This window comes from Sceloporus occidentalis, unplaced genomic scaffold (genome assembly GCF_023333645.1).
Source record: "Sceloporus occidentalis isolate IW3139 unplaced genomic scaffold, rSceOcc1.0.p SCAF_33, whole genome shotgun sequence".
NCBI lineage: Eukaryota > Metazoa > Chordata > Lepidosauria > Squamata > Phrynosomatidae > Sceloporus > Sceloporus occidentalis.
Window position 1 is genome coordinate 2,286,410 of NW_028317013.1, and position 19,369 is coordinate 2,305,778.

A 19,369-nucleotide genomic window follows, 5' to 3' on the forward strand; every position below is an offset into this window, starting at 1 on the left:
TCTACCACGCAGGAGGCGGTATTCACAATCCTATTTTGTGTGCGGGGGATGGGTACACATACGGTCTGGCCCCCCCTCAACTGAAATTTGGAATTTTTTTCATGTATTTTGGTAGATATTCATTAGATCCGGTTAGATCAACTGTTTTTTTTGTTAGATCTATCACACAAGAGGGGGTATTGACAATCCTATATAGTGTGCGGGGGGATGGGAATACATATGGGTTGTCCCTCCAACCGAAACAAACTGTTGATCTAACCAGATCTAACGAATATCTACCAAAATCCATAATTGTTTTTCCAAATTTCAGTTGAGGGGGGGCCAGCCCGTATGTATACCCATCCCCCCGCACATAAAATAGGATTGTGAATACCGCCTCCTGCGTGGTAGATCTAACGAAAAAAACAGTTGATCTAACCGGATCTAACGAATATCTACCAAAATCCATTAAAAAAAATCCAAATTTCAGTTGAGGGGGGGCCAGCCCCTATGTATACCCATCCCCCGCACACAAAATAGGATTGTGAATATCGCCTCCTGTGTGATAGATCTAACGAAAAAAACTGTTGATCTAACCTGATCTAACGAATATCTACCAAGATCCATTAAAAAAAATCCAAATTTCAGTTGAGGGGGGGCCAGACCGTATGTGTACCCATCCCCCGCACACAAAATAGGATTGTGAATACCGCCTCCTGCGTGGTAGATCTAACGAAAAAAACTGTTGATCTAACCTGATCTAACGAATATCTACCAAGATCCATTAAAAAAAATCCAAATTTCAGTTGAGGGGGGGCCAGCCCCTATGTATACCCATCCCCCGCACACAAAATAGGATTGTGAATATCGCCTCCTGTGTGATAGATCTAACGAAAAAAACTGTTGATCTAACCTGATCTAACGAATATCTACCAAGATCCATTAAAAAAAATCCAAATTTCAGTTGAGGGGGGGCCAGCCCCTATGTATACCCATCCCCCGCACACAAAATAGGATTGTGAATATCGCCTCCTGTGTGATAGATCTAACGAAAAAAACTGTTGATCTAACCTGATCTAACGAATATCTACCAAGATCCATTAAAAAAAATCCAAATTTCAGTTGAGGGGGGGCCAGCCCCTATGTATACCCATCCCCCGCACACAAAATAGGATTGTGAATATCGCCTCCTGTGTGATAGATCTAACGAAAAAAACAGTTGATCTAACCTGATCTAACGAATATCTACCAAGATCCATTAAAAAAAATCCAAATTTCAGTTGAGGGGGGCCAGCCCCTATGTATACCCATCCCCCGCACACAAAATAGGATTGTGAATATCGCCTCCTGTGTGATAGATCTAACGAAAAAAACAGTTGATCTAACCTGATCTAACGAATATCTACCAAGATCCATTAAAAAAAATCCAAATTTCAGTTGAGGGGGGGCCAGACCGTATGTGTACCCATCCCCCGCACACAAAATAGGATTGTGAATACCGCCTCCTGCGTGGTAGATCTAACGAAAAAAACTGTTGATCTAACCTGATCTAACGAATATCTACCAAGATCCATTAAAAAAAATCCAAATTTCAGTTGAGGGGGGGCCAGACCGTATGTGTACCCATCCCCCGCACACAAAATAGGATTGTGAATACCGCCTCCTGCGTGGTAGATCTAACGAAAAAAACTGTTGATCTAACCTGATCTAACGAATATCTACCAAGATCCATTAAAAAAAATCCAAATTTCAGTTGAGGGGGGGCCAGCCCCTATGTATACCCATCCCCCACACACAAAATAGGATTGTGAATATCGCCTCCTGTGTGATAGATCTAACGAAAAAAACTGTTGATCTAACCTGATCTAACGAATATCTACCAAGATCCATTAAAAAAAATCCAAATTTCAGTTGAGGGGGGCCAGCCCCTATGTATACCCATCCCCCGCACACAAAATAGGATTGTGAATATCGCCTCCTGTGTGATAGATCTAACGAAAAAAACAGTTGATCCAACCTGATCTAACGAATATCTACCAAGATCCATTAAAAAAAATCCAAATTTCAGTTGAGGGGGGGCCAGACCGTATGTGTACCCATCCCCCGCACACAAAATAGGATTGTGAATACCGCCTCCTGCGTGGTAGATCTAACGAAAAAAACTGTTGATCTAACCTGATCTAACGAATATCTACCAAGATCCATTAAAAAAAATCCAAATTTCAGTTGAGGGGGGGCCAGACCGTATGTATACCCATCCCCCGCACACAAAATAGGATTGTGAATATCGCCTCCTGTGTGATAGATCTAACGAAAAAAACTGTTGATCTAACCTGATCTAACGAATATCTACCAAGATCCATTAAAAAAAAATCAAAATTTCAGTTGAGGGGGGGCCAGACCGTATGTGTACCCATCCCCCGCACACAAAATAGGATTGTGAATACCGCCTCCTGCGTGGTAGATCTAACGAAAAAAACAGTTGATCTAACCTGATCTAACGAATATCTACCAAGATCCATTAAAAAAAATCAAAATTTCAGTTGAGGGGGGGCCAGCCCCCCCTCATTAAATATGCAATATCTCAGTAATTAGACTAGATCTAACAAAAATTTTGTCTGATCAAACCTGATCTAACGTAGAGCTATCATAATCAGTAACATTTTGTTGAAATTTTTGTTGAGGGGGGGCTGGCTACGGGTTAGCCCCCCCTGAAAAAGATTGTTAATATTGCCTATTTTAGAGTAGATCTAACGAAAAAAACAGTTGATCAAACCTGATCTAACAATGATCTAACAAATGCCATGATCTTTTGTAAAAAAATTTAATATGGGGGGGCTAACCCGGGGGAGGTCACAGAGGCTCCTCTCTTATGCAGAAGCACTCCAGAAGGGCTGGTCAATGTAGCCGATACCGGGGAAAAAAGCGGACAGAGTAAAAAGACAAAAGAAGAAGATGCCAGAGAAGAAGTGGAGCTGTCTCATTCGTGGCTCCACCTTAAATGTAAGTTATATTTTAAAAATAACCTGGTATTTCCCTTACGAGAAAATTACTGCAGTTTTTCTGAAGTAATACTGCAGTTTTTTGGACATGAAAAAACTGCAATACTGCACTTTTACTGCAGTATTACTGCACATTTACTGCAGTTTTACTGCATTTGTACTTCACTGTACTGCAGTTTTACTGCAGTTATTTTTGTACGGAAGTACAAATGCAATAAAGCTGCAGTACATTGAAGTACAACTGTAGGTTTGCAATATAAAAAAAAAAAGTGCAGTAAATGTGCAGTAATACTGCAGTAAAAGTGCAGTATTGCAGTTTTTTTCATGTCCAAAAAACTGCAGTATTACTTCAGAAAAACTGCAGTAATTTTTTGTAAGGGTTACCTCTAAATGGCCACGTTGTAACAATATATTGACTGTAACTGTTAAATATGATATTAGTATTTGATTTAAAAAAGAATTTGAGCAAAATTAAATATTTACAAATAGCTTATAAAGTATTAATATCTTAATACCATCTTAATAAAGTAATGCAAGCAAAGCGTGACGCCAAACTATACCGCATCCGCGTATCTACATTCTGTCCTGACTAACGTATATAGTGACATGAAAAATGGCCCTGAACCTGGCCTCATTTAATTATAACACACTGATTTCCAATTCTATGTCTGCAGAGATACATATTGGCAAGATATGCAAGCTTCCTATTTTCTGTTTAAATATGATGGCCAGGATACACTCCAGCTGTGACAAAGCATTGCTGTCAAATCATAACAGGAAGAAAACAACCGAGGAAGGAGAGTAAGCGATTTGATTCTGGGTCACCAGCTTGGCAGGCGCAGGAAAGTAAAACAAGCTTGTGGGAGGGCCATATTTATAAATATTTTAGCCAAAATATTATGACTACCTTACCAATGCTTACAGTATGAACATGTCTATGAGACACAGCTCATCAGGCATGATTCCCCTTCCCTACTCTTTATGGGGATTTGGCTCTTACATGCTCAGAAAACACATAGAATAAACATATACCAGTACTTTCATTTATTAAACTATATGGAAACCTTACTGATATGCACGGCTCAGTTGCTGAATTCTCAATTTAACTCCTCAAATCTGAACCTCATTTAACTCGTTTATCTAGTTGTTTGTAGAGCGATGACACTTTACCATTGAGGTAATTAATTTTTAACATATTCAGCGCAAGCATTCTCCTTATTGCTCCGAAATATAGAGGGAAATATATCAAGAAAAGTATTAAAAGAGACCTTAGAAATTTTATATTTACTATATCCTGGTTATCTTCTTAATTATTTACACTTGTATGATATGCTGTAGTTTTGCTACAGTGCACCAAGTCTTTTTTTTTATCTAATTTATCTAGGTACATGTCTATCCCCATTAACAAGGTGCTCTATTTTATCTGTCTAGACTCAAATAATTCATACTATTCTGTGAGCCACAGCATGGTACTAAGGGACTTCAACAAGTATAACCTTCCAATAAAGGTCTGAATTGGGATTGGCCCAGGCCAACCTATTTGGTCCTTAGTGAACATATCCCAGATAACTGTACCCTCCCTGTGTAATCCCATCTTGAATTATTCATTTAGACATTGGAGATCACAACACGACATGAACTAAGTTTTGTTCCAAATGAGCTGGTACAGAGGCATTGCCATCAAGAGGATCAAGCACATCCCTCACCTTGTAGCTCCTGGGGTAGCTGCCATTCTTGCTCCATCAGAGTTATGACCCTATGCCCTAACATGTGAAAAAGTGACCCTTAATGACAAAACATGTGGTTGTCCTACTCTAAGCCACCCAACTCAATAATTTAAATACTCCTGGACATAGTGTATTGTGAAGGCCCCGGGTTAATCGGTGCTGTCTGTGATAGTTATTGTTTGTGACACCTGCATTTCCCAGTATATGTTGTAATTATGGTGTGTGCTTTTGTTCCTCTTGTGTGCTACCCTGTCCAGGTGCCACATGTCCTTCCCCCCTCCCCTTACACAGACTACAGTGGAGACCCCCTACTGGGCTGAGTGCTAATACTCAGTTGTATGCAAAGGAGGGCAGGATGTAATTCCCTTGTGTGTCTGTTGGATGCAATTCCCTTGTGTGTCTATTGGATGTAACTCAATCCCTTGTACTGTTTAAATACCCCTGTGTTCCCAAATAAAGAGACTCCTGTTTTCACCTCAACATGAGTGTTGCCTGATGCTTGGGGTGGGTCGCTATGATCCTTTATTGTCCTTTTCAGGACAATAGCCTCACTGTGTAGCTAAGCTTCGGATAGCCGCAGTGCCAATGCAGCTTCGGTGCAGCGACGTCCCCCCTTCTATCTACAACGCTGGTTCTGCTTGGTGCTGAAGGGGTTAATTGTTGGTGTCCCAGCAAGAGGAAGCAACGTTTGGCGGGAGTACCCAGTCGGGGTACAGGTCGGTCCTGTCACATGTATATTCCTAATTCTTTCTTTACCAAATTAGGAATGAGTGTTTTTTTAAAACCATTACTCTCAGCTAGACCCTCTCTGCACGTTTCCATCATCAACAAAAGTGCAGACATCCATATCTTTTTGTAATTAAAAAGTTGTGTAATGTAACTTTTTTTTTATGGTTTTTTTTTTGGTAATGTTCCTTTGAGATAATATTGTCAGTGTCCTAATTTTGAAGAATCTATCATAAAGCGAACACTAATTTGTTTTTGGCTTCAATCACAGCTCTGTGGAGTACTGTCATGCTGTACACACACTTTAAAATGTATTGACTTGTTTGTGTAAAGGAAAGCAAATAGGGGTCTTATTAAGTTCATACACTCATAAATATTAATAAATGATTGATCTGCAGCTGAGCACTGTATCTTCTAAACTTGGCCTCTGTTCTTTGGATAATCAGTGTGCATCAAGTTTCTTTTTAGCATTACAAAACCACAAAAACCACCAGCTTTGCATACAGAAAAAAGGAAAATAAACTGTTAAAACACAAGCAAAAAATATGCCATAATTTTATAGAAGGACAACATATTTCAGTACATAAATGTATGCACACATTTAGTACTGATCATACACATAATCATAACATCCCCAAGGTACTTTAATCGGAAACTGTAGGTCGAACACAAAGGTCACAGGTATGGATATAGCGGTCTGGGGCTGTAACTGCAGCCCCAGCAGGGTCAAATAACACACATTTCATGACTCTATGGTAGTGGAGCAACAGCTCACCCAGAGAGTGCAAACTGCACCGGAGACAGGGGCACTACAAGAGACAGGAGGAAAATAGCGGGAGCAAGCTGCACTATAGATGGAGATGTGGAGAGAAAGCGTTTGTGTGTATTTGGTGTGTGTATTAGTACATGTTGTTATGGTGTTATTAAGCTTGTGTGAGCACATAACTATAGTGATAGTGTCAGTGTGTGTTTGAGTGTATGGTGTGTGAGTGTGTGTATTAATGTACTGTGTTAGAGGGACCTTGTGGTTGTTAGTGTGTGGTATTAGAGACTACGTGTCAGTCTGTGTGCTAGGTATGAGGCAGGTAACTAGGGAGGGTTTAAAAAAATACTGCACCTAGGAGCCTGTGGCTCAACCCTGCTTTTAAATGTGTGGCAGTATGACATATAGAACTGGCTTGTCAACAACTTAACTACCCTTTTGAGAGTCCAGACCTCAACCCTTTCAAACACCCTTGAGATGAACTGGAACCCCATGACTTCAATCATGCAAATTCCCAAAACAATATTCCAATATCTAGTGTGTGGATTGATAATGCAGCAAAGTGCAGACCAATCCAATATTAATCCCCATGATTTAGGATTGAGATATTTGACAAGCAGGTGTATTTTGAAAAAATAACAAACATGTTTCATGCCAATATTATAATAGTATTGGGTACCAAAAGTGGGCCAACACATTTCTAAAGTGGTCCCTAACCATGAAAGATATTTTAGACCTTCCTCCTATTTCCAGGCCACCTTAGAAGTTCTAAAACTAGCAACAATGATACAAAAAGTCATAAAATGTGCATCTGATCAAGATGACAAAGACATATTACATTTACTAACAAACGAGTAAAAAATACTAATCTCTGCAGACATCCAGGATGTCCATGAAGTCAAAACATGTAATGGTTTAATTTCATAAAAGCATTAGCTTTAAAAAAGATTTTGAAATATACCTTTTTGTACAACGCTTTAAGTCTTGGTTATGGTATAGTTCTATGTTGTATAAAAATATATCCTTTATAGTTAAACAAAAAAATACTGTTTTTATACAATATAAAATACATAACTTTCTCTTTTAATGCCAAATATACCTGGCAAACATCATAACGTATTACTGCAAACAAATTTCATATATATATATAAATAAATATGGTATAAGTTCCTGCCATGGAACAATAAACATGAAAGACATGAAAAATAGCCCATTTAATCACTGTGTGTCTGATTTGTTGTATGTGTCTGCAATGTAAACAGAAAATGATATATTATTAGGCCTAATTTGAATTGGATGCAAATAGTAGACATTATTTAATGTCCATATATCTTGTCTCTGGCATGGCAAAAATGAACGTGTGAAATACTATGCACCAGTTTCATAAAAAATAAAAACCAATGCTTTTATTAAAGGGACACTCCAGCCATCATATGCACTTTAATGCGTATAATAGGTGCAAGGTCCCTTTAAATTTTCATGTGGACCCCTTCACATACATCACATACACCTCTCCCTTCCATCAACATATTCAATAAATAAAACACTCATAAATAAAAATAAATGTATTTAAAAATTGGGTGCCAAGGCCCTTCCTATTAACCAATGGGCCACCTCCACTAGCTGCACTCAATGTAAGGGTTAGGTGAGGTTTCATATATATATATATTTGATTTTTTATTTTTTTATTATTATTTTTTTTCAATATATTTTTAAATTACATTTTACATTTTACTCTACTCCCACAAGCCATGGTTGGAGAGGGGGGTGGGCATAGGATGGGATCCATGCCTCTCCAAAGAGATGCTATGGACAATGTATTGATCACTTATGGTTTTCTATATGGAATATTGAAGACTTGAGCACCTGCTATTTATCATATGAATGTAAGAAACATTGTTTGCCTGAACATCAATTCCTTCATGATCTATGTAGACAATGTAATATTTAGCCCAGCCTTCTGTGGACATTAGCTTGCACTTTTCAGCAGCCATTAAGACTTACACTAGTCTCAAATGATAGCACAAGATAACTTTCACATACCTTCCAAGAGGTCCGCATATAGTTTCAAATTAGTCCTAAGGCAGAGCAAACCTGTTGCTTTGACCATATCCCTGCCTTCATTATGCATGGACTAATTTTCTGGCGGGAACACCATAACAGAGGACCACTAATAGGACCACTACCATTTCCATTTATGCAACGAAAAGGCAAAAATGCATGAGACCTATTTTCAAGTTAGGAAATATTCATTCTAGATGGAACTGCAACCTTCATACTGTAATGCTCCCTTCAAATAGTTCCAAAACAACTCATTGACGGTTTTAAAATTGTTACACTGAAATATTCATGAATATCTTTTTGGGAACACCCACATTTGCTTGTTTCATTACTGCTTAACTTTAAACCCTGTCCCTACTCCTTTAAGGATCACTCAGAGACTAAATGTATTTAAAGTTAATATAGCATTGAATGAGATGCATTCTGTATATTGGTAGGGTGTACCTTCTATGTCCTTTAAGATGACCCTGTTTAAGAGGGGAAGTAGTTTAGAAAGCATTATTGAATAAAGCACTAACTACTAAGTTTACAGACTGCTTCATGATGCTTTTTCTCCTTACCGTAGTCGCATATTGGATATCCTTCCAGATAGATGTTTCCCTTGACAGGTCTGACACCTCAAACAGGTTTTCCAAAATGACTTCTCCGATCATATCATGCCTGGAAAACCTATCAAAGTCAAAAACACTGAGATGCAGTTTCCGACTGGGCAGTTCATCGTATGGAACAGGAAACTGAAATGACTCATCAAATGTTGGATTGAGTGTCTTTCTGTGAACCCGAGTTTGGAATTTTCTTTTCCTGTCAGGTAGAAGGTAAATCTTGACATATGGATCAGAGCTTCCACAAAAATCTTTAATAGGAAGGTCAAATGCTTTGAGAATCCGGACTATGAGATTCTCATTCTCATAGTCGTACTTCAGTGTGAAGTTGATCTTTCCACAGGTTTTTGCATCATCCTTCTTGGTATCTTCAGAGTCTACAGATTTTTGCTTATATAATTCAGGTTTTATCCTTCCGATGCTAGTTGGTTGCTCGGTGACTTGGAGTGTGTCTGTTCCGAAATCAACACTTGACACGTGCATCTGACGGGGCAAATGTCTTTTGAAGGAAGTGTGTCTACAAGAAACATAAATTAATTAGTAGATGTAATTAGTAATAAGACTAGGTTTTTGGTTTTTTTATAGATTCCCTGAGCCCAAGTTCCAAGCCTTTCCTGACTTCTATATTAATCTGTGCAGTTCAGAGAATTTTTCTTTAAAAGATTTTCCAGCAATCGCTTCTTCTGTTGGGCAACTGATTTATTGTGACTTAGACGGAAATTAAGCAGCTAAAATGTTTAGGTATTTCTCTCAACTTGCAAACTCTCATCTGGAGCAAGAATTGGTCAGCATCAGCTCCCTTCCACCAAAATTTTGATCAACTTAGTGGTGTTTTTTCAATATATAGACTACAATATTTTAATCAGTAAACATCACTACATATGTTTATTCAGTGTACAGAACCAAAGAAATGTTGGATTTTGGAAAGCAGCAAATCTGCTTTAAGGAATGCAAATTAGATCTGTGCTGCCACAGATCTCATCTAACGTCGTATCGGAAATAAGGAATGATGCTCTCCTTGATGTCTTAGAAAAACTCGGGGTAAAAAAGGAAGAAATGGCCATATGCTTTTATTGTATGCAAGCTCTTCAGTATTGTCCTTACTTAAACCTGTTCTCTGGTTAGTGCAAGTTGAAGCAAAATGAGGAAAGGATTTCCTGAATGATTTGTAATCTTCAATCACCCTTGTTTGAAATTAATTTACTTAAATCTTTCTACTTGCGCAGTAAATTGAAATTTAGTAGCTTTAGATTGTTGTTTTCAATTTTACAGACTTAAACATCATCATGGAACCAGGGGACATGACCCCTGGGTGTACTTCATTTCCATTCCATAAAAGTCTTTACTAAATATGTACCATATGACAGGATGTTATTTTCATTTCATGTTCATTAGTAGATGTCATATGCCACGAAACACACATGTACAGTTTAAAATCTATTTTTATGAAATCCTATGGTGGCATTGTTTCAAAATGGGGTGGTGTCACCATAGCAACAACTAGAATGGCCCAATCAGCAGGGATAGTCTATTGGTTGCTATGGTAATAGGCCACATTTTAAATCGCTTGTATAGGTAACTTCTTCCCTAGCTTTTCTCATTGAAAAACAGACATTAGAAAATTATAACTATAGTTAGTACAGTGTAATTTATCTTTAATTGCATTGTGGAAAATTGTGGCTACATAGCAACCCACCAGATGGCACTATAATACATAGCACAAGTAAAGACCAAAAATACTAATAGTGATGATTGAATAGATATTTCTAATATTCTGTTATTACATTGTGAAATGGAGTTCTAGAAATTAAAAGGTCCAGCAGTTCAGTATAGTTGCATTTTTGCGGGATACATTTTAAAGGTGTGATTCCAATTAACACTTTCTGTAACTAAATGCAGAAGAGCAAACCCCATTCCTGGTACTTTGGTATACCCAGACATTTCCCAGAAATATTTTGCCTCATTCATAAGTACATCTACAAAAGTTTGTCATATGACAAAAGCATGTGTTGCTTTTACACATGTATCAGCAGAGAGACTTTAGCAGCAGTGAATTTCCCAGAGTCAGCTTCAGGGCCGGCCCGACAATGGAGCCGAGTGGGGCAACCGCTCCAGGCTCATTTCCGGCGCTCAGCATTACAAGCCAGCACCGAGACCGAACGGAGACTCGCCGCAGGACTGCTGAAAGGTAAGTACAAGGGGGGGTGAGGGTAGATAATAGGGAGGGAGAGGAAGGGTAGATAATGGGGGGGCTGGGACGGAGGGAGAGGAAGGGTAGATAAGGGGGGGAGCGGCATTTTAAAATTCGCCCCAGGCGGCATTTTGTCTTGGGCCGGCACTGGTCGGCTTGTATAGTAAACATTTTGGATGTGCACAAACTCTTATTAGCCATATGTATGGAGGCTCAGTCGTCGGGGATGCATGGCCAGTGTTTGTGGTGTACAGCATGTAAACGCCGTCATGAATGCACGGGATAAGAGGAAACGCACCCGTACTCAAACTTGTCTAAACCCTGCACTGCAAGTCAAGGGAACGTTTCTGTTGGGAAGTGATACTTCTGTGGTTTAATAAGTATCCAGATAAGGAAGTGGCAGCTTCATTATGGCTCCTGGACATGATTAATTGTCCCTCTGAGTGGATGCATCAGGATCAGTGGGCTATGGGGCTTACAGTATTTCAGATGTTTGTGGTTTGAAGGTTTGTGGCCTGAGGGTTGGAGTGACTTATGATGGACCAAAAATGTAACGCTCCTAGAGCTGTTCCTAATAGTGGTAGTGGTACAGTAGAACTGTGTTAGGAATGAATGGAGCACATTTTGTTGTGTTAATTTTAGCGTGGCTCAGGACATCAATCTCACATGCCAGTCATTCATTTGTTTCCACATTTAGCGCAGCAGTGCTTGCATCGGAACATTTGGGTTTGGGGAGTACACATTCCAGGGGTAAATAATGAAATAGCTGATGCTTTGTCTGGGCAGCAATGTGACAGTTTTCGCAAGTTGGCCCAGATGCAGGCATAAAGGGAATGAAGGTGCCAGAATAGATATGGATCATGGTCATCCGTGAGTCTTAAATCAGAAATCTCTGGCGACAACAACATTTAAATGTGCTCCACTTATTCTTAACACAGTTCTACTGTACTTCTACCTCTGTAAAAAAAAGTCAAAAACATTGCGGGATTCAGATGAAGGCATATAATGGCTGTAGTGTCTCTACAAGCACTTATTCTTGTAGGGTTTGCCCAGGGATTTCCCATGAGAGGAAAAAAAGGTTAGGAAACTGTGGCGTCATCAAATCTGTAAGAACATATAGGCAGTTTTTGTAGACTGGTTGATCCGAGTAAGCTAACTACGCTTCCTAAAACCTTTAGAGCTCCCATGTGTACATGCAACTACTAATTGGAAGATACCAAATATTTTTATTCCTGAAAGGAAAAAATACAGCTAAAGAGCCCATCTGATGAACAAGGAGCTGTCATCTACAAATTCTTTATAGTAAACCAACATACTACATAGAATATGTAAATGTAATTGCAGAAATATTCTTTAAGCACAATAAAATAACCAATATTTTTTTAATATGATGTGGAGCTACTGGTTACTTTATTTACATTACATGAATCCAAAATTCTAACACTTATATAAATACTAATTATTTTGATATAAGTATTTATTTTAATGTCCTTTTTATATGTCCTTAGACATGACAGCCAAAAATGTAGGCTAGGAAGAAACATGTCTGAAAGAGGCATGGGTAGTTTTTATGGATAATTTTTCTTTTTCGTTGATAATAGCACATTTTTTTTTTTGCAAATTTACTTTCAGATATGTTGGACATTTTATGAAGACTTTTAGCATCACACCTAACGGTTGAGGCCCAGTAAATCTGTGGTTGTTCGATTTCTAGTGAAGAGGAATTTCGGTTTAAAAATTAGTTTTTAATGCTTTGATACATTTAAATTTATTTTGAAAACTAGATTTTCGTTTGCGAAAGAGTTGGTTTAGTTATAAACAAGACTGATACTAAATGTATTACCTTACAGGAAGGGAGTGTCAGATTTATGATGGTAAAGCTATTCTACTCGCATTAAACAGGTAATGAAAGCAAGATTTGTTTTATTAAAATTCCTTAAAAAATTAATTTGTTTTAATGCTCTTAATTCACGTAAAGGCTGAACTGTGCAGTTGCGGTGAGATTAGCCAATGCACAGAGCTATTAATTGTGGGCTAGAACGCAGGATGTCAACTAAACTGTACATTGATTTCAATTACGGTACTTACTACATCCCAATCTAAGTCATTTTGTTATGACATTATTTATATTGCAACTTTAGTACAGCCAGCATTGCTAAAAAGCAACTTATGCCTCTAAAAGCACTTTTAGTGTAAGTGGATGCCCTTGGAATGGAAGGTATATATACACTGTACATAATTGCACTGGTTCCAAAATACTTTCCATTGTTTCACTGTATTATCAAGAGGGCTTGCAAAGAACATGATGTAAAGGTTAAACTGCAAAATATGTGTCTTTAAGTCAAATCTAATAAATGACTACATTGTTGGGCTGTAAAAGCAGATTGCTGGAGACACCGAATTACTATGTCGAAGAAAAATCGTGTTTAGAAACCATCAAGCATTGACTGTCACTTTCACTTGCATATGTTATTACCACACTGCATGACATCACCTGAGCAACAACCTGACGGCCCCTAATCTTATCTGACAGCTTTCCCCACGTGTAATATTATGACCTTCTCCCTGCAACACAACTAAATTAATGTGACTATCCTCATGTTGACAGGTCAAATTTACTGAAAATACATACTATAGAGTTGTGAATCCTCTTAAGGGTTCATTGCTGACCCCCTGAACAGACAGCTTACAACAAAATGGCTCTCGAGAATCCAACATATCACGCAGCGTATCTAAATGTAATACTGTGTATATTTTTATATGTTGCAGATCTACAGGTTATATCATTTAGCAAACAAATTGTTGTTCAGAGACATGACAGGCTATAAAGGAACATGGCAGGAAGAGCTATGGGTTGTTTTTATGGATAATATACTTTACTAATATACTGTAATATAATATATATTAATTTATTCCCATCAGAAATAGCACATTTTTTGTGACAAAGTGAAGCTTTAGTCTAAGGCGTGCTACTAGGTACTAATGTTGACCATTCTCTACTAAGCTAAAGGCCTTTTTTTAAAATTATTTCATGTTGATGTAAAAAATGTCATCTGCAATAGCACACTCTACAGTGAGGTTTACAAGCCAGACTCACAGTTGAGCCAAGCTGACTCTGTCCATCTGCCTGGACTTAGTACATCACAGTCAAATGTGCACTTTTAATGGACACTGTAGCTCAGACAGATTTCTATGACACAGATGTGGCATGCATTATTACAAATACATAAATGCAAAAGGCTAACCTGGTCGAAGAGGCAGGCTCAGTTGTTTGCCTCTGCATCCTTGTACGACGCATAACATGTTCTTTCATTGACATCTGGACCTCAGCCGGGATATCAGGAGAAGTGTGACTGATCTTAACAGCTGCCTCCAAGAAGCCTAAGTTGCTCGCATCCTTCAGTTTGTCTGCCATGACTTCTTTGTCGTTGTTGACACTGGTAAGAGTAGATACGTTCTGCGGTGCGGTTGGGTTAGAAGTCACTGTCTTGTTCCTCCAGGGCACCCACCACAGCTTCCAAAAGAGAAAGAGAAATACTGCCACCAGGGCCAGGCCACACACAATAACTATCACTGCAAGGAGGCTGACGGACAGGTCTACAGGGGTAAAAAAGCAGGAAATGACATTGACAGAAAAAAGAGGTAGGGGTAACAATGAGCGACAACACCAAGAAAAGCAGAAAGAGAGAGACAGAAGGGTAGGGGAGAGAAAAGAATGACTGTGAGAAAAGATTGAATAAAATAAAAGATGACAAAATCAAACTAAGCTCTTTTATTGTATGTCTTTCTACATGCCCAAACCATATATAAAGTGGAAAAAAGCAAAACAGATCACTCATCATGACTATGATATGAGGACCACATCCTTTGGGACATAAGCCTCAGTCTGTGTTTTCTATGCGTTTTGGGGATATTTTTGTGAATATTTTTGGCAGCCAAATATGAGTTAACACATCATCATGAAAGTGTTATCAGTGGTGGATTGTGGGCAAATACTATTATTTATATTGGTTAACATTGACTGACAGCGTGGTACAGGAACCACTCTGGTAGCCTGCTTGACTAATGTCACAAAGGATGATACACAACAGCAGCATCATGGATGGCCATTTTAAGGAAAAAAAGAAAGGGCCTGCTTACATAAACTTGTATTGATCTATTAAATGGCCAAGATTTGGACATATGCACCATAATCCTATTTTACTGATAATCCTATTCCCTCTGTCTGGAATGACTTTGTCTACATTTTACATTATGCTGCAAATAAATGCTCCATATATTCCACTTGAAGAAAAAAATAATAATACACCGGTGAAGAGCACAGACATATTTTAGTACCAAGACATCATATCAACTCCTCTTACCATGTTTCCATATATCATATATAGTTTAGGTTTTCAAACCACCACTACTGATAAGTCTGTCTGTTGTTTATACATGAGACTTCCTAGTTGGCCAACAACCGTTCCCTGATTATCTCTTTTCATGTTTCTACTTGAGAGCTAAACGGTCTTGAAACTTAATTTATTGGATCTTTAACCAGATAATTGTATGACTATAAATTCTGCGCAATTCACTGTGTGAGTGTTGAAATCCATATACTCTGGAGGTATTCTTCGGCTATATTCTCCTAACTAGGTGTAATTTAAAACACATCCAGGGTTAATGGTTTCAGGTCTTTCAAGGAAACACAGAAATTCACAGAACCTTTCGGTCTAAAAACGGCATCATTAGCATGTGAAATAAAAAGAATACGTCGTTAAGTTCCCACTTAACAATGTAATTTCTTTATAGCTTTATACACTGCTCATATGAGACTCCTCCACTCATAGCGAACAATAATCTTAATATACCCATTCTCTGAAACGCAAAAGGGATATGGCTTTGGTTTCTTGTCTTTTTGATCCGTTCTATTATTATGTTAATACGATTTTTGGAAATGTGATTGCCACTATATGGGGTTTGATGAGTGAAACAGTTCATTGAGCCTATTAACCTATAAAGACTGTGAAATTGCATATAAAACTATACAATTTCGGGATGTAGGAAATGGCTGGATCAAACATTTGCTTTGTTCGTGGATTCATTGTCTTCATTACTTTGTTTCCATTTTCCTATCATTTTCTCTGACTTTCCATGTAACTCTTTTTAAAGACGCACCATCCTGAAAGAAGCTTAATTTCGCTAAATTGCCATCTGGTTCCTTATAAAGAGTCTAGCAAAAGCTCATGTATACCTGTGGTGAAGCAAAACTCCTACATACCTTCATTCATAAACATATTTAATAATATAATTGATTGGGCAATCACATTTTCATTCATATTGACCCGCCTTTAACATGGTGGGGGAACCAAACAAGTCAGTTTCTGTCTTCTTGTTCTAAAAATATTATTGATTTAAAAAATGTAATTCTTCCTGTCAGATGACAGTGCTAAAAATTACCAATGTGTAACTCATATTTAAACAGACTTGGCTTTTTTTCTAGTATATTCCTGCTAATCCCGGTGGTTTGGCTGGTGTAACACATCTGTTGCTGTTCGTTTTTATGAATTAGGTCATTGACGGGAAGGCATTTTCTATACACACTACGCAAACCTGTGCTATCAAATATTTTTTTTTTAACCCCTTAAGGACCGGGCTCATTTTTCGTTTTGTACCCTGTGGGACCGAGGCTGTTTTGACACTTTTGTGGTGCTTGTGTTCAGCTGTAATTTTCTCCTCACCCATTTAGTGTACCCACATAAGTTATATATTGTTTTTTTCAGGACAAGATGGGCTTTCTTCAGATACCATTATTTTGATCGTACCATCTTATTTACTATAAAAAAATTAAAAAAACATGGTGAAAAATTGAAAAAAAACCACATTTTATGACTTTTATTTGAAAAATCTTTTACTCACCTAAAAAAGCAAGTAAAAAAACTAGCTAAATAGATTCTTCTACTTGTCCTGAGTTTAGAAATACCCAATGTTTTTATGTTTTTTTGCTGTTTTTTGTAAGTTATAGGGCAATAAGTACAAGCAGCGTTTTATGATTTCCAAATCTTTTTTAACAAATCTGGTCAGTCTGCCTCCATCTCCTCTTTGGAACATCTTTGAAGCCGGTTAACTCAATTTAACCCATTCAAACCATATATTTTTGAAAACTAGACACCCCAGGGTATTCCAAATGCTGTTATTTTAACCCTTTCCATGCACCAATTATACAACTACACTTTGTCAAACTTTGTAATAGTAATTTTTTTTATTTTTTTTTCCACACAAATTGTACTTTAGTTATAGATATACAGGTGCTGGTATATGTCACTGTCAAACAACACCCCAATGTGTGTTCAGCAACATCTCCTGAGTACAGCGATACCCCACATGCATGGGTTTGTCAGATTGTTTGGCTGGTAAAAGGCTACTTTTGGGGCATGCGTAATTCAGGTGGTCATTTGGTCATTGTGCCTCCCTCTCCTCTTTGGAATATCTTTGAAGCCGGTTAACTCAATTTAACCCATTCAAACCATATATTTTTGAAAACTAGACACCCCAGGGTATTCCAAATGCTGTTATTTTAACCCTTTCCATGCACCAATTATAGAACTACACTTTGTCAAACTTTGTAATAGTAATTTTTTTTATTTTTTTTTCACACAAATTGTACTTTAGTTATAGATATACAGGTCCTGGTATATGCCACTGTCAAACAACACCCCAATGTGTGTTCAGGAACATCTCCTGAGTGCAGTGATACCCGACATGCATGGGTTTGTCGGGTTGTTTCAGATTTAAAATGCCACATTTGGGAAGTGCGCTTTTTTTCTCCATTTTGGTCAGTCTGTACCTATGCCCTATCTTTGAGCTAGGCCACTCCAATTTACCCCATCAGCCATTTTTTTTTATATATTAGACACCCCTTGGGTATTTGAAGTGCTTTTTTTTTAACTCTTTGTTGAGATTTTTGAGAAATTTTAGCACTTGCTCAAAATAATAAACTTTATTTTTTAATTTTATTTTATTTTTTTAATACTTTTTTTATATTTTTTTTTACACATTTTTCTGGTACTGGATGGTTCATCTAGTGACATCACTGCATAATAATTTTTAAATGTTAGCACATTTTTTTTTAATTTTTTTTTCCATTTTTTATTTATTTTTATTTTTTTTGAATATTTTACTAATCACATAGTGATTAGAAAGCTGGGCTCCATTGACTTGCATGGTTGAATGCAGTACCTGTATTCAACCAGCAAGTGGAGCCAGTTCTCTAGAGGGTCTGGAGACCCTCTAGCGAACTTTTTCGTCTTTATTGTTTTATTTCCCGGGCCGCCGCCATCTTGCTTGATGGCGAAGATCACCGGCAGCGGCGGCTGTGACCGCTCTCCGGAGCGGTCACAGCCCACCCAGAGGTAAGTGTTTGGTGTCGTTGGATGCCTCCTGATCGAGGCATTCCAGCGACACCATTTAAGTTTAGGAGGCGATCGTTGATCGCCTCCTAAACGCTTTTAAAACGGGCGTCCGCCGCCATACAATGTATGGCGGCTGTTGACGCCTCCGGGAGGGGCCAGACATGGCCCCCGATGCAGATCTCGGCCTTGCTGAATGCCTCGACATCGAGGCATTACAGTAACGCCGTTTAAGCGAAGAAAGTGATCGTTGATCACTTTCTAAGCTTATTTTACTTTTTGACGGTTCAGGACCGTCAAAGGTCATTTAGTGACCTTCATGTCATGACGGTCCTGAACCGGCAAAGGTCGCGAAGGGGTTAAAGTACAGTTGACAGTTTGTACAAAACAATTATCAAACTGACCAATTCGTTTGCGGGTTTTTTTTATACCAATATGAATGTATGAATGAGACCAAATGGAGGAAATTTTTATAAATATATATATATATATATATATATATATAATGTAAAAGGGTGAAGCCGTATTAGTCCAGTAGACACAATGTCAAAAAATCAGAGTATTGCAGAGTATGCGGTGATACCTTTTTTATTGGACTAACATAATATTTAAAAGACAAGCTTTAGAGAGTTATCCTCTCTTCATCAGGTCTGAAGCAATACTCAATTATTCCCTGAGTTACCAATTGTTGTGACAATTGTATGCAATGGAGAATCTGTTTTGAAAAGGAGGACCCATCAAAATCCTACAAGACAAGATAATACCGCTGTTGTGAAAATCTTTAAGGTCAGGGATGAGATAAGGTGAAAAAAAATGGGCTGACTTGATTGGCCAAATGGCTTTGGTGCGGAATCAAAATTTGGTATCTTTCTCCTTTTTGGCCACATAATCTGAATAACTTGGTTTTATATGAAAGTGGCAAGTCTC

General features: G+C 38.0%; 1 protein-coding gene across 1 annotated transcript in view; it reads right to left on the bottom strand.

Annotated features, from left to right (window-relative positions):
- Positions 1-14,466, bottom strand: part of LOC149298328 (synaptotagmin-6-like) — a 54,810-nt gene extending 40,344 nt beyond the window's left edge. The window contains exons 1-2 of the mRNA XM_089487461.1: positions 14,297-14,466; positions 8,819-9,377 (exon numbers count right to left, since the gene is read on the bottom strand). Of these exons, the coding sequence (XP_089343587.1) occupies positions 8,819-9,377; positions 14,297-14,466 (729 nt within the window). The remainder of the gene's footprint in view (positions 1-8,818; positions 9,378-14,296) is intronic.
- Between the last annotated feature and the right edge of the window lie 4,903 nt (positions 14,467-19,369).